At 36.8% G+C, this 26,698-nt stretch overlaps 2 protein-coding genes across 2 annotated transcripts in view; both read right to left on the bottom strand.

Annotated features, from left to right (window-relative positions):
- The window catches only part of LOC139166873 (complement factor H-like), a 1,233,958-nt gene that overhangs the window by 522,790 nt on the left and 684,470 nt on the right, over positions 1-26,698 (bottom strand). The gene's annotated exons all lie outside the window — the stretch shown is intronic.
- On the bottom strand, positions 5,507-26,339 carry IL18R1 (interleukin 18 receptor 1). The gene is made up of 10 exons (XM_070751837.1): positions 26,282-26,339; positions 23,666-23,897; positions 16,785-16,968; positions 15,373-15,526; positions 13,401-13,466; positions 11,717-11,867; positions 9,892-10,025; positions 8,958-9,119; positions 8,382-8,540; positions 5,507-5,949 (listed from the first exon to the last, which is right to left on the bottom strand). The coding sequence occupies exons 1-10, from the start codon at positions 26,337-26,339 to the stop codon at positions 5,561-5,563; spliced, it is 1,689 nt and encodes a 562-aa protein (XP_070607938.1). The 3' UTR covers positions 5,507-5,560.

Raw genomic sequence — 26,698 nt, 5'->3', positions numbered from 1 at the left:
TCTAATTCAAATAATAAACAATAAAGTCAGACAATTCTTCTATACATTTAAATATTATTTTCTATTAACTAAGCTACTTGAATTTAATTTTCCATATACATTTCACCTTTATCTAATTTCTCAAATTATTTATTCCAATTAAATAAATCTTATATTCAATGCTTCTATCCATTTTCTATTTCAACCCAATCATAAAATTTATCCCAGATTTTATAAAACTCCGAGTCTTCTTTAGCCCTAATTCTCATTATCGTTGTTTTTTTAACTTGCTCAAATTCAAAAGACAAGAAATAGTTATAAAATTTCTTTATCAAATTTTCTTCTGTTCTCATTATTATTTTGTCCAGTTTTGTTTTTCCAAATTTATTCCTCCTCCTTTCCAAATCTTGCTTGTAGTTGCATCCTCAAATACTAATCCATTTTTATGCATTGATTTTTTAGTTCTGTTGTGGATTTCAGCTTGAGTATTTTTAGCAAAATGTATCTCACAATATAGTCCCAATTTGTTCTAGTTGGGTGTGTCAAAGTCTCATAAAAATTCTATATATGTCAGATCATACAACTGGAGCAGGGGTAGTTTTGTCTAAACTGATTGACTCATTTTTTTTCCATTATCTTAAACTGTTTCCTGTTAATATCTTACTTTTTAGTTTCAGAGGCTTCAGATCTCTTTCCTACAAGACTTCATGGAACTACCTACAAGGTAAACAATATGATTTTGTACCTCTTTTAAAGCAAATTATACTGTGCTATATGCACATATTTTAAGGCAAGAGAGTAATGATCAGAAGCCTTCTGCAGAAGCCTGCAGAAAGGTTTTATCCTTCCCTGTGCTGCAGGCTGGATGAAAATCATCTTGCCTTCGAATAAAGTTATCATTGACACTATGGGCATTTGTCCATATACACTGCTCAAAAAATAGATAAAGGGAACACTTAAAAAATAGAATATAACTTCAAATAAATCAAACCTGTGAAATACAACTGTCCACTAAGGAAGCAACACTGATTGACAGTCAATTTCACATGCTGTTGTTCAAATGGAATAGTTATGCAAATGAAATATTCAATGAGAATATTTCATTCATTCAGATCTAGGATATGTTATTTGAGTGTTCCCTTTATTTATTTATTTTTTTGAGCAGTGTATGTATGTATGTATGTATGTATGTATGTATGTATGTATGTATATATATGTAGATTGTTCTGAGTTCGGGTTTTGCCCTGTGTAATATTTTGCATGTTTATGCGACGTTTCGGCGAAATCACATTCACCATCACATTCACCATATATATATATATATTTGTTTGTTTTCGTAGATTTTCACGGGTACAGGTATGACGGTCTTGGTATATTCGGGTTTCTTACCGTGTAGGATTTGGAAATTTCTGGTGACGTTTCGACGAGGTCTCACTTGTCATCTTCAGGCTGGTGTTTCTGTCCTTGTTCTAAGGCGAACACTGCGAGACCTGAGCTGCCTTTCTTCTATAAATACTGGTGGCTGGGTGTGGTTTGATGGCTCAGCAATTGCCTGCTGTGTAGAAACTTCCTGGTGAGTCAGCGGGGTAACATCTGGGGTCGTTGATGTAGCTGAGGTATGCTGATTAGTTAATGGTTGTAGATTAGGCATGATATCCTGAATAGTTGGAACTTGCAGGCTACTATTCAGGATATCACGCCTAATCTACAACCATTAACTAATCAGCATACCTCAAAACAATGTTCTTTATCACAAAATTCAAAAGAAACAAAGCACCCTTTTTGTATTGCAAAGAGCACTCTTCCCCAAAACAACCTTGTCGGCTGTACAAGTCCCTTAATCAGTCCTTAAGTACTTAGCTAGTAGCTGTGAAGAAACGTCACAGCCCTCCTTCTTCCCACAAAATGAAACACACACACACTTTACTCTGCTTTGGTGTCAAAAGTTCAGACACAGCGAGGCACGATCCTGAAGAACTGCGATCAGATAATCTTCCACAATGGCCAAACTAGCACCCTGCTATTTATAGCAGCAGCTCTAATTACTAGAGCACCACCCAAACACAGGTGGCCTCTCTTATCTCCTGTAATATGTCCTCAATTGGTCTCTTCGATGCATAAGTCTGCGCCTGTGTGGGTCTAGCACTTTGTCATCCGAATCGACCGAAGATAATGGTGACTTTTCGCGAAGTTTGAACCCACGAAAATCGAGGGAACACCGTAATGAAATTTTAATACAACAAAAAGTCAATTTATTTAACAAATGTCTAACTTGGAAATCACAGCAAATCAATGTCTAACACACATTTACTCTTAAAGTGGCCTTTATTCCACCCAGACCAGTGGTGGGTTGCTCTCAGTTCGGCCCGGTTCTAAGAACCAATAGCACCAGGGGTGGGAGGCTCTGCCCACCCACCCAGGGCATTTATGCAAATGTACAGAAGCATCGCACAACAGTGTGCATCAACTGGTAATAAAGGATTGTAGAACCCACTACTGACCCAACCTACATTTTCTTGGTTGTCTCCATGCTTCTCTGCTGCTTAAAGTTTTGTGTGTGTGTGTGTGTGTGTGTGTATGCTGAGAAGTGATTATGGAGAAGTGATTATGGAGAAATGGTTTTCCATCACAATCTGGAATTGCATAACAAAAAAAGACATGGGTTCAAAGTAAAGAAGTGGGGAAAACCAGGACAAATCAAAATCAGTGTTTATGACTTTAACATTATTTTATTACTGTCACAGAATAAAAGAAGCCTTCAAGGACTTGAAAACTCTAGAGGATTTGCAATCAGAGATTATAAAACCTTTTATTGAAGAATTTTGTCCTGGAGAGAAATATTTTATGTAACGCGAAATGCCTCTATTAAGAGCATCTAGTATTCACAATCCATCAAATTTAATTTATCATATATAACAATGAGGAAATCGAGGGTAATAAGTTGCTATATACAGTGATACCTCATCTGACAAACGCCTCATCATACAAACTTTTCGAGATACAAACCTGGGGTTTAAGATTTTTTTTGCCTCTTCTTACAAACTATTTTCACCTTACAAACCCACCGCCGCTGCTGGAATGCCCCACCTCCGGACTTCTGTTGCCAGCAAAGCATCCGTTTTTGCACTGCTGGGATTCCCCGGAGGCTCCCCTCCATGGGAAACCCCACCTCCAGACTTCCGTGTTTTTGTGATTCTGCAGGAGCAGCGCAAAAATGGGCACTTCTCTGGCAACGGAAGTCCAGAGGTGGGGTTTCCCAGCGAGGGGAGCCTCAGTGAAATCACAGCATCGCAAAAACACAGAGGTCCGGAGGTGGGGTTTCCCATGGAGGGGAGCCTCAGGGAAATCCCAGCAGTGCAAAAATAGGTGCTTTGCCTGGCAAAAGGGGTGAATTTTGGGCTTGCATGCATTAATCGCTTTTCCATTGATTCCTATGGGAAACATTGTTTCGTCTTACAAACTTTTCACCTTAAGAACCTCGTCCCGGAACCAATTAAGTTTGTAAGACAAGGTATCACTGTATTATAAATGTATTTTAGTCACCTTGTAGCAACAGCACTATGTTAGATGAATTTTCTCAGGCTCATGCCAGCCTGATCTGATAGATCTATACAGCACTCCATATTTTAAAGCAAAGTGATGCTTCAGAGAACATATGGGGAACCTATTAAGAGTGAGTTCTAACTTACCTCACTGCGAGTTCGCTTCCTATCACACTGCATGGCTGCATGCACATTGCATGCCACATGGCCATGCCGCATGGGTGCACTCATATGCGCAGTGCCAAAAACTCAGGTTCTGCACATGCGCAGAAGCAAACCCCAGCAAAAACTAGCCCAAAAAAGCCAAAAATAAAAAAGATAGGGGCTAGGATTTGCTGAAAAATTGACTTCAGTGCATGCACAGAAGCAAAATATAGCAAAAAATAGCACCAAAAAAGCCAAAAAGAAAGATGGCAGCGGCCATAGACCAGCACTTACAGAACTGACTCCATGATGTCACTCCTGGTTTACTACCATAGAAACATAGAAGACTGACGGCAGAAAAAGAACTCATGGTCCATCTAGTCTGCCCTTATACTATTTCCTGTATTTTATCTTAGGATGGATATATGTTTATCCCAGGCATGTTTAAATTCAGTTACTGTGGATTTACCAATCACGTCTTCTGAAAATTTGTTCCAAGCATCTACTACTCTTTCAGTAAAATAATATTTTCTCATGTTGCTTTTGATCTTTCCCCCAACTATCTTCAGATTGTGTCCCCTTGTTCTTGTGTTCACTTTCCCATTAAAAACACTTCCCCCTCCTGAACCTTATTTAACCCTTTAACATATTTAAATGTTTCAATCATGTCCCCCGTTTTCCTTCTGTCCTCCAGACTATACAGATCGAGTTCATGAAGTCTTTCCTGATAAGTTTTATGCTTAAGACCTTCCACCATTCTTGTAGCCCATCTTTGGACCCGTTCAATTTTGTCAATATCTTTTTGTAGGTGAGGTAGAACTAGTTCTATAGAACTGGCTGGAACCTTTAGGAACCCACCATTCATACATATGCAGCACCAGACTCCAACTAGAAGCCATTCTCAGTACTCTTAATATAAAATTAGGACTTCAGAGAATGCACCAGTGCTTTCAATAGTTGTAGATGATACGTTCACAGTTATAGACAGCATGGGTAATTAAGGGTAATGATAGCGTGTAGTTTCTGTAAAAGCAAAGTATTGCTGCTGCAGCTGATTCTTTTAAATATATTTCACTGATTCCTGCCCAAGTTAAATAACTCAAGACCCAATGAATTCACATGTATTAGGTATCTTTCAATGCTTTCTTTCCAATATCTCTCTCACACATATATAAACAGAGCTGGATTACAAGTGTAGTTCTTGCTAATTGGGGACAATGCAGGGGTGAAATCCAGCAGGTTCTAACAGGTTCTGGAGAACTGGTAATGGAAATTTTGAGTAGTTCGAAGAACCAGCAAGTACCACCACTGGCTGGCCAGGAGAGTGGGGTGGGAATGGAGATTTTGCAGTATCCTTCCCTTGCCACACCCACCAAGCCATGCTCACCAAGCCACATCACACCCACTAAACCAGGCCCACACAACCAATAGTAAAAAAATGGATTTTACCACTGGGACAATGTAAATGGTAAATCTTTCAACATATGCTTGCATTTTATGCATCATTCTAGTTAATGTTGCAATGTTTTGATTATCTCTCTTGGGCTTCTGATTCATTGTCAGCATCTGCTGCATTTAGGGTTCAAACGCCAATAAAATACAAGGAAAACACGATTGTTCTTTGACAGGTTGACATTGGACCCTCACTTCGTAAATAAATCTGCAAGGCAGAAGTACGGCATTATGACATATCATGTATGGGCAACCCTATGGAATTTACATACTGAAAAAAACAATACATAAATATATCACTGACACCAAGTCTAATGACACAGATAGGACAACCTGAAGCCCCCAGCCTCAATTCTGCAGCTCCCAAGTATCTGTGAATACATTCCTATATTGAGCTTCCAAAGCAACAGTGATAAAATAAAGATAAAAATAAAGACCTAGTATCAGGCAAGCGATGGCTCAGAAGTGATACAGAAGTCATTTGTTCTTTTTCTTCTATTTTGCAACATTAGCCTTTGACGAGCAGTAGTTGGCTTGGCAGGCATGGCATAGCAAAGCTTCTTCCAAAATTTAGAATGTAAAGGCAGTGATTTTTTTTCTTTCCATTTCACCATTTGGCTGGAAGAAAGAAGTTCCAAAGACTTGGGCAAGAAATCAAGATAGGATTTTGGCATGTATTCTATTAATATGACTTTGATTTTTCTCTCAACTAAGGCTTTATGCAGTCCAACCTCTAGCTCGAACATGACTTGGTCAGAGACGTAGTTTTGGCTCAGAATAATAATTAATCTTCGACTTTTGTCAATGGATGATTGGATGTCATCAACAAAAGCTGTAAGTAGAAGAAGTTTTATTTTATTTCTATGTAACCCCATTTATTCATTTTAGTTAATGTTTTATGAAAAAAGATTTTGAATATTTTATTTTAATTCAATAATAATAATAATAATAATAATAATAATAATAATACAAAGAAGAAGAAGAAGAAGAAGAAGAAGAAGAAGAAGAAGAAGAAGAAGAAGAAGAAGAAGAAGAAGAATTTATTAGACTTGTATGCTGCCCCTTTCTGAGGACTCGGAGAGGCTCACAACAAATAATACAAATACAAATCTAATATTAAAAACAGTTATAAAAACCCATTATAAAAAGCAGTCATACAATCCAGACAAACCATACATAAAATAAAACAGCTAGGGGTATATCAGTTTCCCCAAGCCTGGCAACATAGGTGGGTTTTCAGGAGCCTACGAAAGGCAAGGAGGGTGGGGACAGTCCTAATTTCTGGGGGGAGTTGATTCCAGAGGGCCGGGGCCACCACAGAGAAGGCTCTTCCCCTGGGTCCCGCCAGACAACATTGCTTTGTTGACGGGACCCAGAGAAGGCCCACTCTGTGTGACCTAATCGGTTGCTGGGATTCGTTAATCAAATTTATATTGCACACATCAATAAATAAAGCAATATAATAAAACAGATACAAATTTAAAAGGTTGCAGTAATAAATAGCTCTGTGGGTGTGTGGGTATTAAACAATATCATTATGCTAGAATCAGTCAGCCACCGCCAAATTTGAACATTTCAGAGCTTTAGGACAAATTCAGATGAGAGGAATGAAGGGAGGGAGGAGAGGAGGGAGAGAGATATTATCTGCAATATTTTCAGAAACCATAAACCAGAATTCTCAAATGATTACTTAATTCTTACCAATGCTTTTGATATGAGCAAAAGAACAAACCAAGAGTTTCAGCACTTTTCTTCAAAATCACAGCTAGCGTGTGTGTGTGTGTGTGTATGTGCGTGTGTGGGTGTGTAAACAGTATATAATATACACAGCAATGTTCCCTCTAATTTTTTTTCAGTGTGGGTGGAAAAATATAGTGTCTGAGTGACAGTCCTTTTGGGACTGGGCGGCATAGAAGTATAAATAAATAAGTAAGTAAGTAAATAAACAAACAAACAAACAAACAAACAAACAAATCTTTTCTTTTTTATTAAAAGAAATTAGTAATTTAAAAAACCAAAATCCATTACTATTAAAACTAAAACAACCAGCAAAACTATTAATAAAAACAGGTGAGGGCTGGGTTTCTTTCTCTGTTATTATTTAAGTGCTTTTACCATATGCTTTAAATCAAGAGTCACTTCTCTCTCTGTTTCTCTCTCTTTCCTGTCATTCTCTGCCTCAATCATTTTCTCATTTTTCTTTTTTTCTCCCCTTTTTTCTATCATTTCTCTCTCTCTTCCTTCCACTCTTCTCTCTCTCTCTCTCTCTTTCTTCCTCTCTCTCACTCTCTTCCTTCCTTTCTCATCTTTCTTTCTTTCTTTCTCTCTCTCTTTCTCTATCTTGCTTTCTTCCTCTCTCTCACTCTCTTCCTTCCTCTCTCATCTCTTTCTTTCTTTCTCTCTCTTTCTCTCTCTTGCTTTCCTCCTCTCTCTCACTCTCTTCCTTCCTCTCTCATCTCTTTCTTTCTTTCCTTCTCTCTCTTTCTCTATCTCTCCCCCTCTTGCTTTCTCTCTTTTTCTCACTTTCCCTCTCTTGTTTTCTTTCTCTCACTCTTTCTCTCTCTTGTTCTCTCTCTCTTGCTATCTCTTTCTCTCCCCCTCTTTCTCTCTCTCTCTCTTTCTCACTTTCTCTCTATCTTGCTCTGTCGCTCTCACTCTCGTTCTCCGGAAGCTGGCGAAAGTGATTTACAATGTCGGGCGAGTGGGCCGGTGCGCACTCTCCCCATCTCCCTGCCCGCCCACTCGGAACATTCAAAATAAGAAAACCCTTCGCTCTTACTTTGAATGTTCCGGGTGGGTGGGCAGACAGGGAGATGGGGAGAGTGCGTGCCAGCCTGCGCGCCTGCCAGCCTCCGGAGAATGCCTGCCCCGCCTCTCTTGCAGTGGAGGAGAAAGAGAGGCGGATCGGGCGGGCGGGGGGCAGGGCCGAGAGTCCAGGATCGCGAGGGCGCCGGAGGCACTATGGAGAGGCAGGGGCGGCTGCGGCTCCCTTCTACTGCCCGCGCCTCCCCACCCCCCCACCCCCCCACAGGCTGGCAGGGGGATGGGGAGCGTGCGACCGGGGAAAAGGGTGCACGCGGGGGTATTTGGGAGCATGCGTGCGCTCACGTGCGTAGCTTACAGGGAACGGTGATACACAGTATATGATAAAATCTCAGTGGTGCTATTTCTAGGAAACTGAATGGCTGTGGTATATTTTAAATTTAAGCCAAAGAAAAAGATATTTAACCAATATATTCAATTATCATTATCTCATCCTCTTACCTCCTCCGGGAGAAATATCTCGTTCAAAAATGCATAGCTTATATCCAAAATGATCTTCTAAAATTTTAGGCAATATCTCCAGAGCAAATTTTCTCTCTTCCCCACATATCGGTGTACAGTCTTTCAGGTAAGACACAAAAGCATCATAAAGTTTTCCATCTATAAATAAATAAATAAATCATTCAGAGTCAACATACTTCTTTGACATAATTATTTATAGGAATGATATTCAGGCAGCCTCTCCTATTTCTTATACAATTGGTTAAATAGCATTTATTTATTCTGTATTTATTTCATTTATCAAACAATCAAATAAAGGTTGTTTATTCCATATTAAATGCGGAGTCAAGGGAGGAAAGAAACAGAGTGAACAGAATCAGTAATTTGTCATACAATTGTATATCTGTGTTACTTCACCAAAACAATACTGTATCCTTATTTTCTATTTTCTTTGAGAATAGAGAAAGACTGTAATAATGAAAAGTGAAAAAGTTAAAATTTCTTCTTTTTCCCCTTTGATACTTATGGGTTTAAAAATCAATGCTATTCTTTATTAAGTCAAATCAATCATTTTACCTCCCTGTGTTTCATCCTTTCCAGTTATATCTCTGAACAATAAAACAAGCTCAACCTTGAATATTACACAGAGAATCACTATCATTACAGCAATAAAGGAAAATATTATGGCCATTATCATTCCAGCAGTAAATGCATGAACTGGTAAATCTGGATTAGATTCTAGGAGGAAAAAAAAGAATAGAATAGATTATTGTGTGTGAAGGCAAGTTTTTCCAATAATCACAAGAAGATGTTACAGTAATATTTTCTAGACAAATCCTTTCTGGTATGCCTTGAATACTAGAAATATATGTAGTAATATTTTGCTTTATACTTCTCTCTTAAAATAGAAAAATATTCTTACAGCCTATGAAGATATGAAATATTTTATGTATTATTAGGTAAACGTAACCTAACCTACTAAGTTTATATACCACTAATAAATGAAGCAACAAATTCAAAACTAAAAAAATACATTAAAATAGAATTTAACTAGTAGAAACATAGAAACATAAAAGACTGAGAGCAGAAAAAGACCTTGTGGTCCATCTATTATTAGATTTGTCAATACATATTGTTTTTGTCACTGTTGTGAGCCGCCCCGAGTCTACGGAGAGGGGCAGCATACAAATCTAATTAATCATCATCATCATCATCATCTAGTCTGCCCTTATACTATTTCCTGTATTTTATCTTAGGATGGATATATGTTTATCTCAGGCATGTTTAAATTCAGTTACCATGGATTTACCAACCACGTCTGCTGGAATTAGCTTTGCATGATTTTCAATTTCTTTTATCAGCTACATCCAAAATTATCTGCCCACTTTCTAATATATTTTTAGTCTTTACAGTTTATTTTTTTCTCCATATCAGTTTAGACCTCTGGGTCATATGGAGATTATATGTATTTGCACAAGTTAATTTTTATACTATATCAAATTTTCAATACCTTTTTGCAATATAAATATTTGCTCCTCAACATTATTGTCAGAAAAGACGCATTTGTATGAAGAATTGAAGTTCTTTTCTTTCACATGTTTAAACCAAAGTTGTCTCATGACATATTTTTTCCCATGTTCATCACTGTTAAGAAATAACAATGTTATAAGCATTTATTCTGGAATAAATCCATGAATTCATGAATTCAATGAATTTTACTTTTTATGTCATTATTTTTTTTATTTCTCCAATATAAAATAAAAAATAATACATAGTTTCCAACACAAAATCAAGCTTATTATCAAACATATACAATTTTTTTTTATTTTTACTTTGTGAAAGAAAGAGATATAAGACCTCCATTGATTGATTACAAAGTAAAAATGAATTTTACTTTTAAATAAAACAGAAGAAGCGAGCTTATAGAATTCAATTAATTAATTAATTTGCTCTTCAGTCATAAAAGTTAGTTCTGCTCTCTTCTCCAGGCATTTTGATGTATATGGAAGGATTTTGAAAATATGTGAAGGGCAATTCTTCTGTTGACCACTTTACTAATCTTGAAAGTACTGAATATACCTTAAATTGTTTTCTTTATCCTGAACTGTCCTCTTTGAAATCTATGCCAGTGATTTTCAACCTTTTTTGAGCCGCGGCACATTTTTTACATTTACAAAACCATGGGGCACATTTGGGGGGGGGGGGGCTAAAAAAAATTTGGACAAAAATATTCTCTCTCTTCCTCCCTTTGGCTCTACAGTATTTCTCCCTCTTTCTCTCCCTCTTTTTCTCTTTCTCTCTCTCTCCATCCCTCTTTCTCTCTTCATTCTTTCCTCTTTTTTGCTCTCTTTCTCTCTCCCTCCCTACTTCCCTCTATGTCTTTCTCTCTCCCACCTTCCCTCCCTCTCTTTCTCTCTCTCTCTCTCTTGCATTCTTTCTTTATCTCTCTTGCTTTCTTTCTCTCTTGTTCTCATTCTCTCTTGCTTTCTTTCTCTCTCTCTCTCTCTCTTGCTTGCTTTCTCTCTTGTTTTCTTTCTCTCTGAGCTTCGCGGCACACCTGACCATGTCTCGCGGCACACTAGTGTGCCACGGCACACTGGTTGAAAAACACTGATCTATGCTATTGACAACTAGTTCCTTATCTATTTACTACATAAACTTCTCACTACTTAAAGTTACAACATGAATAGAATGAATTCCAGAAATTGCATTTCCAATGTATTTGCAAGGTATTTGCAAGGTATTTGAAGAAAGTTGTCAGGGAATTAAAGCATATAAAGATTAGTTTAAATAACTAGCTTATTCCCATCTTTTTAAAAAAAGTCTCATTCCTATGTTATGGAATTTTCATTTGGCAAAACTCAGGAAACAATTGTAATTCCCTCTCTAACGAATAGGACTCCCTTTTTTGTTCTGATAGTACAAATATGCCATTTTATCATATTGGATCCCAGTAATAGTAGATCACATTGCAAAACTTACAATATTAATTTAAAATACAACTAGTCTTCAACTTATAACAGTTCATGTAGTGATCTTTAGAAGTTAGAATGGCACTGAAAAAGTCAGAGCTATGTGATTACTTTTTGAAAACTTCTGACAAGCAAAATGAACGGGGAAGCCAGATTCGTTTAACAATCATATTATTCATTTAATAACTGCAGTGATTCATTTAACAACCATGACAAAAAAGGTCACAAATGGAGCAAAAGTCACTTAACAAATGTCCTACCAACAAAAATTTGATGCTCAATTTGTGGTCATAAGTCAAGGACTACCTATATGTCCAATTATCAAACAAGTATACAAAATATTTGGTTATGAATAGTACTTACTATTTACGTTCTACTTTTTGACACAGTGAACTATTACTCTGACATGTTTCTATATTTTCATCATCCATGATCCAATAAAGTTCATAGAGGAATTCAACAAAGTTCTTCGAATAACCTAAAAATGCTGTGCAATCGAGGATTTTCTCTTTACCTAAAAGAAATATTTATTTAAAATTAACAATTTTAATCAAAGACTTATAAAAATTACAAGGGAGAAATCACAATTTCATATAATGATCTGCCAATCCAGAAATAGTCTCCTTTTTAATCCTCTTCAGAATTAAATTTCAAATAATTGATTAATAGCTTTGCTTCAATGAATATCTCCTAACTGCTGGAATTTCTGACTTGGTGATTTGTTGTTATTAGTTGTAAAGTTGAGCCGGGGTGGCGCAGCAGGTAGAGTGCTGTACTGCAGGCCACTGAAGCTGACTGTAGATCTGAAGGTCAGCAGTTCAAATCTCATCACCGGCTCAAGGTTGTCTCAGCCTTCCATCCTTCCGAGGTGGGTAGAATGAGGACCCAGATTGTGGGGGCAATAGCCTAGCTCTCTTAAAAAGTGCTATTGCTAACATGTTGTAAGCCGCCCTGAGTCTAAGGAGAAGGGTGGCATAAAAATTGAATAAATAAATAAATAAAGTTGTGTCGGATCCATCACGACCCCATGGAGAACATTCCTTCAGGCCTTTTTGTTCTCTACCATCCCCCTGAGTCCATTTAAGAATTTCGTGAAATATTTTAATATAATTTAACAACTACAAATAACAACAAATAAGAAGTTGGAAATTTGAAAAAAAACAACCATTGGTTTCACTGGCACTTTAAACTGAAAATATTAGAATTCTATTTCTACAATAATTTGTTATGAAATAATTTATATACCATATGACTTGCCAACAATGTTTTTATACCAGTGTTTCCACTGTTTGACTCTTTATACTCTTATTCTCAAAAGAGGAAAAGCATTGAAGGTTATTGAAATACATTAGGTTTTCTAAAAAAAATTTAAAAAATTCTCATAGTACAACTACAACAGAGTAACTATAGATTATTGTGTACCACAATCCTGTTCTTTATACCTATTCCTCACTAAAATGTGAATATGGTTTTAAAAAATAGTGTATATGCTATGGACTACAAAATTGCTAGAAAACTAAAGCAGGTGTTTTAAAAAACGACAGTAAATACAGACATGTTCTTTGACAATAAAAATAACTAATTTTTAAAATTAAAATATCACTCTTCATTTCTCTTTACAATTTTTTCAAAGGCCTGCCAGCTACTTGCTTCTAAATCAGGGGTGTCAAACTCACGTCGTCACGGCAGCATCACATGATGTATTGGGACTCCACCCCATTTTGCTAAACTGGGTGGGGACAGAGCCAGCACACGACACATCTGAGCTGCGGGCCATGAGTTTGACAGCCCTGTTTTACATGTTCTCTTCTTACTCTACTCTTCTAGAAGGAGTACGGACTTTGTGGAATGGATCCCGGATTAAGATATAAATCAAAAAATATCATTATTTGGTTTATATTTAGTAATATGATATAGTAATATCATTCTAGCTCAAGTGTAGAAAAATCTATGATGTTTTAAAGGCAATTTATACAGCCAGCTTTTTAAAAGATACACTTGTTGATTATATAGCCAAAGACCATAGTTTAATAATAAAGAGAAGTACCTATTTCAGTTTTGAAAACATTATAACCAGATCCAGTTAGCTTTGGAGTTACTTTTTCTTCAGTACCTTAAGAAGATAAAAGAGAATTATTTAAACTAATTTTCCTAAAGTCCATCATGATGATAATTGCTAACTTGTCCAAAACAATTTCTTTTTCATTTTTAAATGAATTGGCCATTTAAGATGACTCTTCATTTTCAAAAAGATGATTTTGGACTGCTCAAAGTCAGTAGAATGCATTTTCAGAATTACATAGCTGAATTTTTCTCTCTAAGGAGAGGAGGATCCAGTACAGCAGAATGATTATCAGTTTGATCGCCTTCTAATATTATATAATAATAATAATAATGATGATGATGATGATGATGATGATGATGATAATGATAATGATAATGATAATGATAATGATAATGATAATGATAATGATAATGATAATGATAATGATAATGATAATGATAATGATAATGATAATGATAATAATTTATTAGATTTTATGGAAGTGTCAAACAGGAACCAGATTAGTGGCATGTATACACACAGGCCCAAACAAGCTAAAATCAAGGAGTTCTCAATTTTTGAGCAATGGCTCAGCAAACATTCAAACTTATGACAGACTGCCCCCAAAGGTACTTATGACTCACTTTGAGCCAGTTCCAAAGTTCTGATAGCTGATCCCCTCTGACAACTCCCCCATAAGACCACATTTCAGGAACTTGGAAACCAATAATTTATGATCATTTGCAGAATCCCATAATCACATGACCATGATTTATGATTTATGATTTATGATTTTTTTGTCCAAAAATAGTATTTACCATATTTTGGGGAGAATAAGGCATACTGAAGTATAAGACGCACTTTAGTTTTTGGGGAGGTAAATAGAGGGGGGAAATCTGCCAACCAGGTATTCATCTGGCTAGCTTCCTTATTCTGGTCAGCTTCAATATATTATTTTAAGCCCTATTTATTTTAAGTTAAACCCAAGTTAGGGTTTAAAAAAAACCTTATTCGAAGAGAGCAACAATGAAAGTGGTTGAAGTCAGTAAGAGCTGGGAACATTGTTAGCACCTTGTTAAGGCTGGAAAGAAATTTATTTGGAGCAAGTAGAGCAATGAAAAAAAGTCTGCAAACACTTAGAGCTGGAAAAATCTTCTTCAGAGAGAGTAACAATGAAAAAGCCTGCAAGGTAAGAGCTAGGAAGATTGTTAGCCCCTTGTTAGGCCTGGAAAAAAAGCTTCAAAAAGCTACATTCAGAGTATAAGGTGCCTCCAAATTTTCAGCCTCTTTTAGGGAGGAAAAAAGGTGGGTCTTATGCTATAAAAAATACAGTGCTTCATTTTTTTCAGTAAAAATGCCCTATATTGAATTCTGAGTTCACTTAACCACCACGGTGTTCATTTCATAACTACTACATATGCTTAATGGCCACTGCAAAGAAGGTTGTAACATTGGGACAATCACCTGGTGGTGACCCATTTTATGGCATTCACATGACCATAATGGGCAAGTCAAGGGCTACCTATATCAAGCAATAAGACTTACTTCACCCAGTTACACAGCCAACAAGCATGAAGGACTTGAAGCAGAGATAATTTCTTATAGAGAGCTGCTGGCATGAGATAAAAATGAAGGCTGTACAGAGGACAGGTTAGAAGACCCTGTCTGTGCACATAGTCATCTATTGCAGCAGTCTCCAACCTTGGCAACTTTAAGATTTGTGGACTTCAACTCCCAGAATTCCTCAGCCAGAAAAGCTCATCTATTGGGCCTCTGTTTTCTCCAACACAGCTTGCATTACTAGCCAATATGTGTATAAATGTGGACAGTTTAAGCAAATGTAATCCATAAAGATACGAGGAAGGGAAAGTCTTTCACTTATCTCATAAGATATTAAAATTCAAATCTGTTACATTAGAGCAAGAACACCACTGATAGTGATCCCAAGTCATTTAACAATTTTACACAGCCTTACCTTTAATATTTAAATTCGTGGTACTTGTGCTGTTATATTTACTTCCTGCATGAAGAATTGTTTTTACACATGTATATTTTCCACCATCCTTTTCTGTTAACTTATCAATGTGCCATTCTTCTTTACCTCTCCTGTCAATCTTCTCTATGCAGTCCTGTTTCAATGAAGATGTTACAAAATGGCTTATTATAAACATGAAACATATGGATTTTTTAAGGGAGGGGCATATTGTAAGATAAAGTTCCCCATCCTATTGTAAAAATGCATCAATTTCTTTGTTCTAATCACTTGGATAAACATGATTGCATTCAGCATTCAATTATTTTATTTTTCAAAAAATCTGTGTAGAGTTTTTAACCTGGGAATAAGCCCTACAGAACCCAAGAGACTAGTGTCAGGGTTCCAAATAATAGCTCCATAGAAAGAAGAACACTGACAAGTTCCTCAAAGGACAATTTTATTGAAGATATATTGGCATAAGCTGATGAAAACCGATTTGGAAAGTCCCTGATTAAAAAGTTTCCCCTTTCCCCAAAAAATCAGTCACATTGTCCAATCGAGGCGCTTACTTGGATACTGTGCTTCTCCTTCCTCCAGCCACCTGTTGGACAAACTTTTCTACTTAAGAATGACCTGTTGGTCATTTGTATTTATGTTGTTGTTCCAGTGAATGACAATTTCCATTGTGGTATACAGTGGTACCTCTACTTGCGAACTTAATTCATTCCATGACTAGGTTCTTAAGTAGGAAAGTTTGTAAGAAGAAACAATTTTTCCCATAGGAATCAATGTAAAAGCAAATAATGTGTGCGATAGGGGAAACCACAGGAGGGTGGAAGCCCTGTTTCTTCCCAGGAGATTCCTAGAGAGACCCCACAGAGGCTTCTCCCCACCTTTTCTGGCCCTATTTTCTCCCAGAGGATTCCTAAAGAGGCCCCATGGAGGCTTCTCCCTGCCTTTTCTGGCCCTGTTTCCTCCCAGAGGATTCCTAGAGAGGCCCCATGGAGGCTTCTCCCTGCCTTTTCTGGCCCTGTTTCCTCCCAGAGGATTCCTAGAGAGGCCCCACGGAGGCTTCTCCCCGCCTTTTCTGGCTCTGTTTCCTCCCAGAGGATTCCTAAAGAGGCACCACGGAGGCTTCTCCCTGCCTTTTCTGGCCCTGTTTCCTCCCAGGAGATTCCCCGAGAGGCACCATGCAGGCTTCTCCCTGCCTTTTCCAGTTACAGTTTCAGAGGCTTGGGTTTGGAAGTGGAAAATGGTTCTTGAGAAGAGGCAAAAAAAAATCTTAAATACCCGGTTTTTATCTAGAAAAGTTTGTAAGTAGAAGCGTTCTTAGGTAGAGGTACCACTGTATTATCTCCATCTTCCTGACTATAAACTAATTTTCTATAAACAAGGAAATATTTTAAAAGTACCTTATACCATGTTATGTTGATTACATTTGCACTATCATTTGTACTACCACATGTGAAAGGATAGCCTGTCCCAATTATTCCATCTCTTCCAGTAAACAAATGCTCTTCAGTGAAACAATTGCTTTTATTTCTCTTGATGACAGTCAAGAACCATTCCTTACAGGTTATATTCGAAGTTCCATTTCTGCATGAGGACAAGAAATGTGACATATAAAGCAGAATAGTTGTTTCAAGGGGAAGATATACATCCAACTTCTTCATATTATCAAAAATAGAATTATGAAATCCATATGAAGAGATTAAGGGCATGGATCTCAAAAGTTTAAGAACATGCCCATATTTACTGGGGGCCACACTTTAATAAGTGCTTAAAACTTGGGTACCACCAATGTACATATTAAAAATAAAAAAATGGAATTGGCAGAAATGAATAGACTATGTGTATAAAAGAGAAAGAAGACTCGGTCTTCTACAAAATTTGGGATAAATGGTACAATTGGTTGCAAAAAAGAACAAGAAGGAAAATAACTACCTTAAACAAATCACATTGAGGAGATCTTATGAGAACGAAGATACAGTAATATGCTTTTTTTAGATATGCTAGAATATAGATAGGTAAGGTCAAGTAACTTTTTAGACATTCCAAGGTTAGGGAAGATATATTTATCTGATTTAGAATGATTTTTATATGCTACTAATCATTAAATCTTTATTATGAATTTAACCTATTAGTACCACGACTTTAAGAAATAGAGTTAAATTGTATAAGCATGTATGATACCAATATGAAAATCTGTAAACAATTTAGAAATGTATAAGTGAAAATATTTAAGGAAAGAGAGAGCAAGGTCATCTCTCTCATTTTTAAAGTTGTGTGTATATCTTTTGTGCTGCTTTTATTTGTATATAAAATTACTCTTTTCTAATTTTAAAAAAACTTGGGTAAAACCAACTATTTCAATGGCTAAACTAGACTGCCAGGCAGTCACAGAAACTACTTTACTTGTTTACCATCAGGATCATCTCAACCTCATTCAGAAGTGCTATTTAGCATAGCAAAAAAAACTAGAGTGAAGAAAAGTTGTAAAGAAAAGCACATGCGTGGAAGCAAAAAAACCACACCAAAACGCGGTCACACCTGTGTGCCCATGCATGATTCTGCTACCTACACAGGTGCAGTAGCAGAATTATGCTGGACTCCATTAGCACCCAGAGCCACGGAGGTGAGCCCATGTCAGCATACCACATTAGGAGCCCACCTCTGCTGGTACAAATGATTCAAATAGAAGGCATTTTTGGTGGTTGTAAACCACATAATGTTTAGAATGGGAGGAATGAGAGTATCACAGTTTAAAACTACTATGCAAGGCAGGCTATAAGCTTATTTTTAATAAGTTTTTGTTCCATGTTTCTCATTTTTTTAGAGGTCTATATAAATAATAATAAAAAGTACAATGAATGGTGCTACATTTTGTAAATATAAAAGCCTATTATTTTCCCTGTTATTATTAAAAGAAAGGAAGGAAGTGTAATATTTCAAATATTTCAAAACTGGAGAGAAACTACACCATTTAGTTTTGATTAGAGGCGTTAGTAAACAGATAAATAATGCCTGATTCCTTAAAATGGGATGGGGAATATTTAGAGGACTTACTTTTTCATGATTGTCAAACAGTTTGGGTTTGGTTTATCATGAATATAGAAGCAATTTAAGCGATTAGATTGACAGTGGAGAAAATAATCAGTGTTGTTTCCATTATAAAACAACTAGTACACACTAGAATATTTGGAAATTCCACTTTAAAACAATAAAAGGTTAAATTCATCATTTTCTAAAAAGCTGATTGCTGAAATATATATGCAAATCTTAGTAGTGAAGTGTTTTAATATCATTTAAATGACAAATAGACTTACTCATAATTTTTGTAACATTCTTCCTGTTGGAGACATGCTGAGAAAGATTTAATTTGCAATGCCCTTCCTGTTATACACAAACATTGAGGCTGAAAACTGTGCCATCACCTTTGGAGCTAAGAAAACTGAACAAACAAGCCACAATTTCTGAAGCACAGGGTTATTACGTATCTGCTAAAGGGTTTACTGGTATTATATTCAAAGCTTTTTGTGCTTTAAAGTTTTTAAGACTCGTTGCACCAAGAAGATATTCAGAAGACTTTGCCTATCTTTCTTTTATAGCAAATTCTAAAAAAATTTGAAAGCTCTAAACTATTGTTTGGATGTAGGTCATTGACTGAGAAAGGATGAAGTCATGTGAAAAGTTTGGATAAAACTTCCTCCATCCCTATCTCTTTTTCTCCCTCTCTCTTTCTCTCTCTTTCTCTTTCCCCATCTCTCTCTTTCCCTTCCCCCCCTCTCTCATTCCCTCCATGTCTCTTTCTATTTCTATCTTTATCTGTTTTTTTCTTTCCCTATCCCTCTCTTGTCTGCCCTCTCTGTCTCTCTGTGTGTTTATTTCTATCTATCTATCTATCTATCTATCTATCTATCTATCTATCTATCTATCTATCTATATCTATCTATCTATCTATCTATCTATCTATCTTTGTCTCTGTGTCTCTTCTTTCTCTTTTACCTCTGTCTCTCCTCCCTCTCTGTCTTTCCCCTTCCCTCCCTCTCATTAAAATACACAACTTATTTCTCTCTCTTTCTTTCTTTCTCTCTTTCTGTCTCTTTCTCACTCTTTCCCTCTCCCTCCCTCCCACCCCCTCTGGGGGAGAGGGGAAGGGATCCCTGAACTGGTGCTGGATGATGGGAATCTGATGTCTGGAGACCGATGAGTCCAGGAAGAAGCACACTGATGGTCAGCTGGTCGACAGAGAGCTGAAGACCAGCAGGATGGTGGGGAAACACAACACCGGTGACTTTTCAGGAAAAACAACTGACATCCAGGAGGTGAGAATGAGTACACAATGACACAAGGTCGCATTGTGGCTCCATTTCAGAATGTCCTCCAAGAGGAGGAGACCCCATCACCGCCATTGTGAAGCACACTAAATTTCACTATACTGCGCAAGGCGTTGCAAGAGCAGTGGGAAGGCAATGGAGGCAGCAACAGCAAATGTACCAAGATGAAGGCGGAATGCTGTTTTGCACAACGGCAAGTGCAGGGGCGCTTCACTCCCACACTAAAGCTCAGACCATCGCCACCACTATGAAGGGCAAAAGCTCTTTCGTCATTCTGCCATGACAGAGAACTGCAGCAGAGGGATGAAAGAGCCGCGTGTGGCTCTGGAATTGCGGGTTGCCAACATCCACACTAATATAAGGATTGGTCTTCTTTACTAACTGACTGATAATTTGCAGTATTTATTTGTTTGTCTGTTTGTTTGTCTATCTGTTTGTTTGTTTGTTTGTTTGTTTGTTTGTTTGTTTGTTTGTTTGACTTGTATGCCGCCCTTCTCCGAAGACTCGATGCAACATTCATTGAGTGTCCTGTTATATGTCCATTCATTTAGATGGGTTGGAATAAAAATATGTCCCTTTATAGTAATAGAAACTAATTCTGAAAATTACTCCAAAGAAAGAGGTGACTTGCTACTTACACGTATTACACGAGTGGGATAATTTTGTAATGATGAAATTTTAATAAGTGTAACACTTTGTCATATTTTAAATGCTACAAATTCTGAATGGATTTCTTGCTTTTCTATCACTGTTGAGGAAGAAATGATTACCAAGTTTACCATGGGAACATGCAGCATTAGCTCTATTGCCTCCTTGCTTTTCTCAGACTCCTAAAAACCCACCTCTGCTGCCAGGCTTGGGGAAATTGATTCCCCTCAGCCGTCCTGCTTTATGTATGGTTTGTTTGGGATGTATGACTGTTTTTATATTAAGGATTTTAATTGTTTTCTTTTTAATCATTGGATGTGTACTGTATATTGTTGTTGTGAGCCACTCCGAGTCTTCGGAGAGGGGCGTCATACAAATCTAAATAATGATAATGATAATGATGATGATGATGATGATGATGATGATGATGATGATAATAATAATAATAATAATAATAATAAATATTGCAAAAGAAATGGTTTACCTCAAATTACTAAACTGGAGAAATGAATATTACTGAGATGTAACATCTGGAACAAAATATATACTTTATAAAGGAATGCATTACAATGAAGAATCTATACCTTTTATAGCACATATAGCTAATGTTACTTTTAAAAATGCAATGCATCAGTTCAGAAGTTTACTTAGGACAAAATTCCTGTTTTGATTCAGGAAGTTTCTACTGTCATTTAAAGAAGGAAGTTTGATTTATTAAATTTATCTACTAAGGGGTGCATTTTCTTTTTCTGCTTCACAGATGGCAAGTTTTACTTTGCAAACTTTTTTCCAGTGGCTATATTGGAATTGTTCTTTAGGTAGGACAACATTAATGTTCAATTACCTTAGAACATATGGGATTCTTTTCCCATTTGTTTTAATTTCTGAAGTTTGATCCTTCTGATAATGCTAAATTAATATCATGAGGGAACCCAAACAAGACAACTTTATTTTTTTGGACAACATATATATTAAACGAATAAATAGTCTTAAACTGTGGGGGGTTTTGAGGAATTTGAACATCAATATTTGCCAATGCATGCAAAATAGAAATATATTTAGTTAACAACTTTTTACTATGGGCCAGCACTTCAAATTCCCTCTAGTAATAACGGATTTACCATATAATTTTCAAATTAATAAAATAAATTATTCTTAAATGATTGTTAGAAAAGATTAAATAGTTATTCAAATGAACATGTTCCTCTGGTTGACTTCTGACTTGCTAGAAAGAAAGTAATCTCACAAAGATAATATGGGAACTAAGGAGGAAAGGTATACAGAGAATAGAACAGTTATATGAAAGGGACGGAAGAATTAATAGAAATGAAATAGAGAGGTGCCTGGGACAACAAAACTGGTTACAAATCAACGAGATAAGTACATATTTAAGTAAAAGGGAAAATAAAGAAATATTCATGAGACAAGAAATAAATTTAGAAAAGATACTTAGGGAAAAGTGTAAGAATATAAAAGCACAAACAGGTAACATATATAGAGAATTATTACAAGCAGAAGAACAAGTAGTAAAAGGACTGACGAGATATTGGCAGGACGAATTAGAAATTGATGAATGGGATATGGAAGGTATAATTGAAAATATTAAAAGAATTGAAAACACAAGAATAAGAGAGATGAGAAGAAAAATATTACATAAATGGTATTATACACCAGTACAATTAGCATGCTTTCAAACAATGAAGAAAGGAAATTGTTGGCATGGGTGTAAGGAAAAAGGAGTATTTATGCATATGTTTTGGGAATGTAATAAAGTTCAAAAAATTTGGAAACAAATACTAATGGAAGTGAATAAAATTACGAATGGTAATTGGAAAATAACTAAGGAAGCAGCATTATTGATAAAAAAATAGTGAGGTAAAAGAATACGAAGAAATCAAAATTGCAGCGATAGAAAGTGCCCAGGCAACTATAGTGCTTGGATGGAAAGATGACAATAAATGGACGATAAAAAATTGGTGCAAATACATGGCGGATCACATTCACTATGAAATTATGGAAATTAGACTACATAATTATAATGAAGAGAAATTAGCAGCAACAATGAGGCAATGGGAGAAGGTTAAAAATTATATATTAACAACATCAGTAAGCGATGCAAATGTAAGAAATAAAATTCAATCACTCTATAAAGAATGAACAATGTAACCCAGAGACAAAGCAAATGAAGGATACAAAATTGAATCTTCCCTGGTGAAGGGATTTTTTTTCTGTTTGGTGATGATACACTTTATGCTTTTTGTTTTGTTTTTTGTAAATTTTTCAAAAAAAATCAATAAAATTATATTATTAAACAAAAAAGGACTCCTGACTTGCTGAAAATCTAAGTTTTACCTTTGTCACCAACCAGAGCTTAGTCACTGTTCTGCCTGGGTGCCCCCAGACTTCAACACCAACTGGAAAAAGCAGCCAGACACGCTGGTAAAAGCAAAAGCACTTTATAGTTTGAAAAATAAACACAGAGAAAAACCTGTTCTTTCCAACAGGCAGGCTATGAGGCTTCACAGCAAAGTCCTGACGGCCAGACAATACAGCAGACTTCTTGCTGGCACACACACCACTGTAGAGAATAAGCCCCCACGCCTTTTTCCCCAAGGTTTCATCCTTCAAGGCCACAAGCCAGAATCAGAGATGCCAAAGATCACAGCCAGGTCCCAGGACTCCCAAAGATAATACTCCACAATACAGGAAGGGTGGGTCTGCCTTTTCAGCCTTTCTGGGGAGAACCACACCCAAACCCAGCTGTTACCTATTTAGGACTGGAAGTACCTGGCTAATTGTCCCCTTCGTTGTGCTGCTCTTCTCTGCCTGTGATCGATGATGGCTTGAGCATTTTCATCTAAGGACTCCAGGCTGCTTGCTGGGGAGAGCTCCACCCCGGGGGATTCTGGCTGTTCTCCCTCTCCCTCGGCCTGATATTCCTCCTCCCCTTCTGCCTGGGCCTCCTCCTCCTCCTCCTGTTCCTCATCCTCCCCCTCTGAGCAGGGAGCCGGCAGAGGTTCAGCCGTTCCCTGAGGAGCCTCAGACGGAATCACAACAGTCACCATCTGACCTCTTCACCACTATTCTGCTACTACCATGTATTCAGCAATGTGACCAGCTGCCATTTTAAAGACTTCTCCCCTAACTTTGCTAACTTGTGCCCATTTCTCAACTAACTGGCCACAAATTGATGGAGTGACATCCAGGAAACTGAGAATCAACCATAAGGTTGCAAAACAGAGTCAAATATGGACATAACTTCCTTCTTAAATATGTTATTCTCTTATCTATGTATATAGTGCACTTACCTGAGACAGCATTGATAGATTCCAGTATCATTCAGTAAAACTGGCCAAAATCGCAAATTAGACCCATTCAAATCAATTCTGCTATCTCCAGGAATTAGCATTTCTTCTCCTTTTTTTCCTTTATAGGACCAATGGGTAACTTGTCCTTTATGGCGTGGTTTTTTAGGGCAGCAAAATGAAAAGTATTCTTCTTCTAGCACATTAATAGGTGAATGCCTTTCACAGAGCTTTCCTTCAAAAATCAAAACATATAAAAAATAGGAAGACCTTATTATTTCTTATTATTAGAAGTATGATAACATTTTGACTGGTATAATTCAATTTTATAGCACAATTTGTCCATGACAGCGGGGGGGGGGGGGGGTTGTTAAGAAAAAGTTGTTCTAGCATATATGCTAGAAAGAAAAGTATAAAATGGCAATATTCCTCATTTTGACTTTTTGCTCTTTAAATTCCAATTTAAATATTGCATCTGTTCACAATTTCACTGTGCTGTGTGTTATGAAACTAAAAAAAAACCTTAACATTTTAATAACGTGTTACAGAGAAAATGTAATGACCTTCTAATTCTGATTTCATGAATCACCATCTGGTTGTGCCTTCTATACACCAGTGTTTCCCAGCCTTGGCAATTTGAAGAGATCTGGACTTCAACTCCCAGAATTCCCCAGCCAGCATTCGCTGGCTGGGGAATTCTGGGATTTGAAGTCCAGATCTCTTCAAGTTGCCAAGGTTGGGAAACACTGCTATACACTAATACAACTGTCTACAACATTTTAGAACAGGGGTCCCCCCAACCCCAGGCTGTGGCCTATTCAGAACTGGGTGACACGAGCAGTCAGCTGGTGCACACGTGCATATGCACAGCTTGACTTGTGTGATGGCAGGTCAGTATGGACATGCATGTGTACACAGCTCCATTTGCACAAGTGCCAGCCACTCGTGCAAGTCGAGTTACACATGCACGCTGGCAGCCTAAGTCAGGTGACCAAGCCGCAAAGGGTGGAGAAAACTGCTTTTGAATGTTTAGAATTCCAGAATCCCCAGCTAAGAAAGCTGCATTGTTATGTTAGTTTGTTGCATTGTTCAGCGCAATTCTAGCAGCCTGCAGACATATTTTTGGACAGTTGTTGCAGGGATGAAATAATCCCAGTTCACTCAAGCCTGTCAGTCATCAGAGAGCTGGTCACAAAGGGAGCGTGAGGTTCCATCCACCTGCCCAGATGCCGCCATTTGGGGTTTTTTTACCTTCTGTGCATGGACAAAGTAGAATCCGAGACCAAGCTACAAGGAATAAATTGGAATCACCTTATAATATGTAAATAGATATATTGCTCTTGAGTTAAAATGATATATATAAGAAACAACCCCAATTTGGTGGTGGGGTGTGAATGTTTGTCTGGTAGTGGGCACCAAACACCAAGCACTTGTTGTATGTTGTATGTGTGTTCTATATTCTGTATTTTAAAATCAATTTAAAAAATTAATTTTTTTAAAAAGGTGGTGTCTGGGCAGGCGAGCAGAGCTTTGTGCTCCCTTCGCGACCGGCTCTTTGACAACTGACAGGCACAACAAACCGGGAGCATTTCACTCCTGAATTGGTGCCAAAAGGCCAAGAAGCAACTGAGGCCTGTCCCATTTTTACACATATTATAGATACCATTTTGATTTTTTAATATCTTTGTACCACCCATCTGCCAAATCATCTAAGAGACCTATCATATTGATACTATTGAATTGATATTTTTCAAGAAACCTCATCAATATTTCATAATTATGAAACAGAATGCTAAACCTCAAAAGGATTCATGTGTTTAAGCATTTGTGTCATAAAATCTGATAAGAAGGAGAAGTAGATCTTATTGATAATGATGCCACAATAACAAGCAAACTTTGGCTCATGGTATATTCTTGCCTTAGTCTAATGAAGAAAACAATCTAGCTGTAAGATCAAAAAGAGACTAATGACAAATTGCTATATTTCAAACTATGTAATGTGACAATGGGACATACATACAGTAGACATTCATATCCTCTAACACAGTGTTTCCCAACCTTGGCAGCTTGAAGATATTTGGACTTCAACTCCCAGAATTCCCCAGCCAGGGAACGCTGGCTGAGGAATTCTGGGAGTTGAAGTCCAAATATCTTCAAGTTGCCAAGGTTGGGAAACACTGCTCTAGCATACATAGTTATGGAATAGTGCTATAAGATATTGTGGTTTGAGTAGGGGAGAAATGATATTTATCTTAAATAGACTCAAATCACTGATACTGTGGTGAAATTTATTTTTCATTAGTATTAGGTTAATTCCATTTCACTTTTGATTTATTATATTGCTGAATGTTGCATTTTTACACAAAAGTCACAAATGATTATGATGAAAGGAAAACATGTAAATTCACAAGTGTCATCTTATCTTGCTCAATCAGTATATCTTTCTCAAATGTTATTCAGAACAACTTTCTCTTATTTTGATGTTTATGTATCATCTGCATATGATATCCAGCCGTAAACAGTCTATGTAGATATCTATCCACCATAGACAGTCTTAAAACAATAAACCCAAAATGGCATTTTTTAAGATAGAGAAAAAACAAAAAGAGTTGTACTTACCTGAGCTGATAAAGCTAAGAATCAATGTTAGCAAAATTGCCAGATTTCCAGAACACATTTTAAAATTTGTTTAAACTTAGTTTCTCCTGTTAGAGCAAAAACAAACAAACACCAAATTCTAATTGAAATGAAATTCTAATAGTATAATTCACTAGACTTTAATGTGATGATATGAATAATGCAAACATAATAGTTATACCCTAATCTAAGATTTGAACTAGGAATCAGACTTAAGGGGCAGGTGGGGGGGGGAGAAGAGAACATTTGCCTAACTGATATAGTGAGCCATTCTTTTGCTGAGCTCATTCAATAATAGCTTATTGCAAATGGAAAAGCAGGTGAATATTGTGATGTGGCTGCAAACACTCTACAACAATTACAAATCATGAAACTAACAATTCTTTTTTATTCTTTTTT

Source organism: Erythrolamprus reginae, chromosome 4 (genome assembly GCF_031021105.1).
Source record: "Erythrolamprus reginae isolate rEryReg1 chromosome 4, rEryReg1.hap1, whole genome shotgun sequence".
NCBI lineage: Eukaryota > Metazoa > Chordata > Lepidosauria > Squamata > Dipsadidae > Erythrolamprus > Erythrolamprus reginae.
This window is presented reverse-complemented; position numbering and strand designations above follow the sequence as displayed.

What these genes read in the sequence shown, in the direction of transcription:
- IL18R1 (XM_070751837.1), bottom strand. Translation starts at nt 26,339, where the DNA reads ATGTGTTCTGGAAATCTGGCAATTTTGCTAACATTGATTCTTAGCTTT. An exon ending in CAAAAAGTAGAACGTAAATA is followed by an intron (nt 10,026 to 11,716) that starts GTAAGTACTATT and finishes ATTTCTTAACAG; the next exon opens with TGATGAACATGGGAAAAAAT. An exon ending in AATATTTATATTGCAAAAAG is followed by an intron (nt 9,120 to 9,891) that starts GTATTGAAAATT and finishes TTTTCCTCCTAG; the next exon opens with AATCTAATCCAGATTTACCA.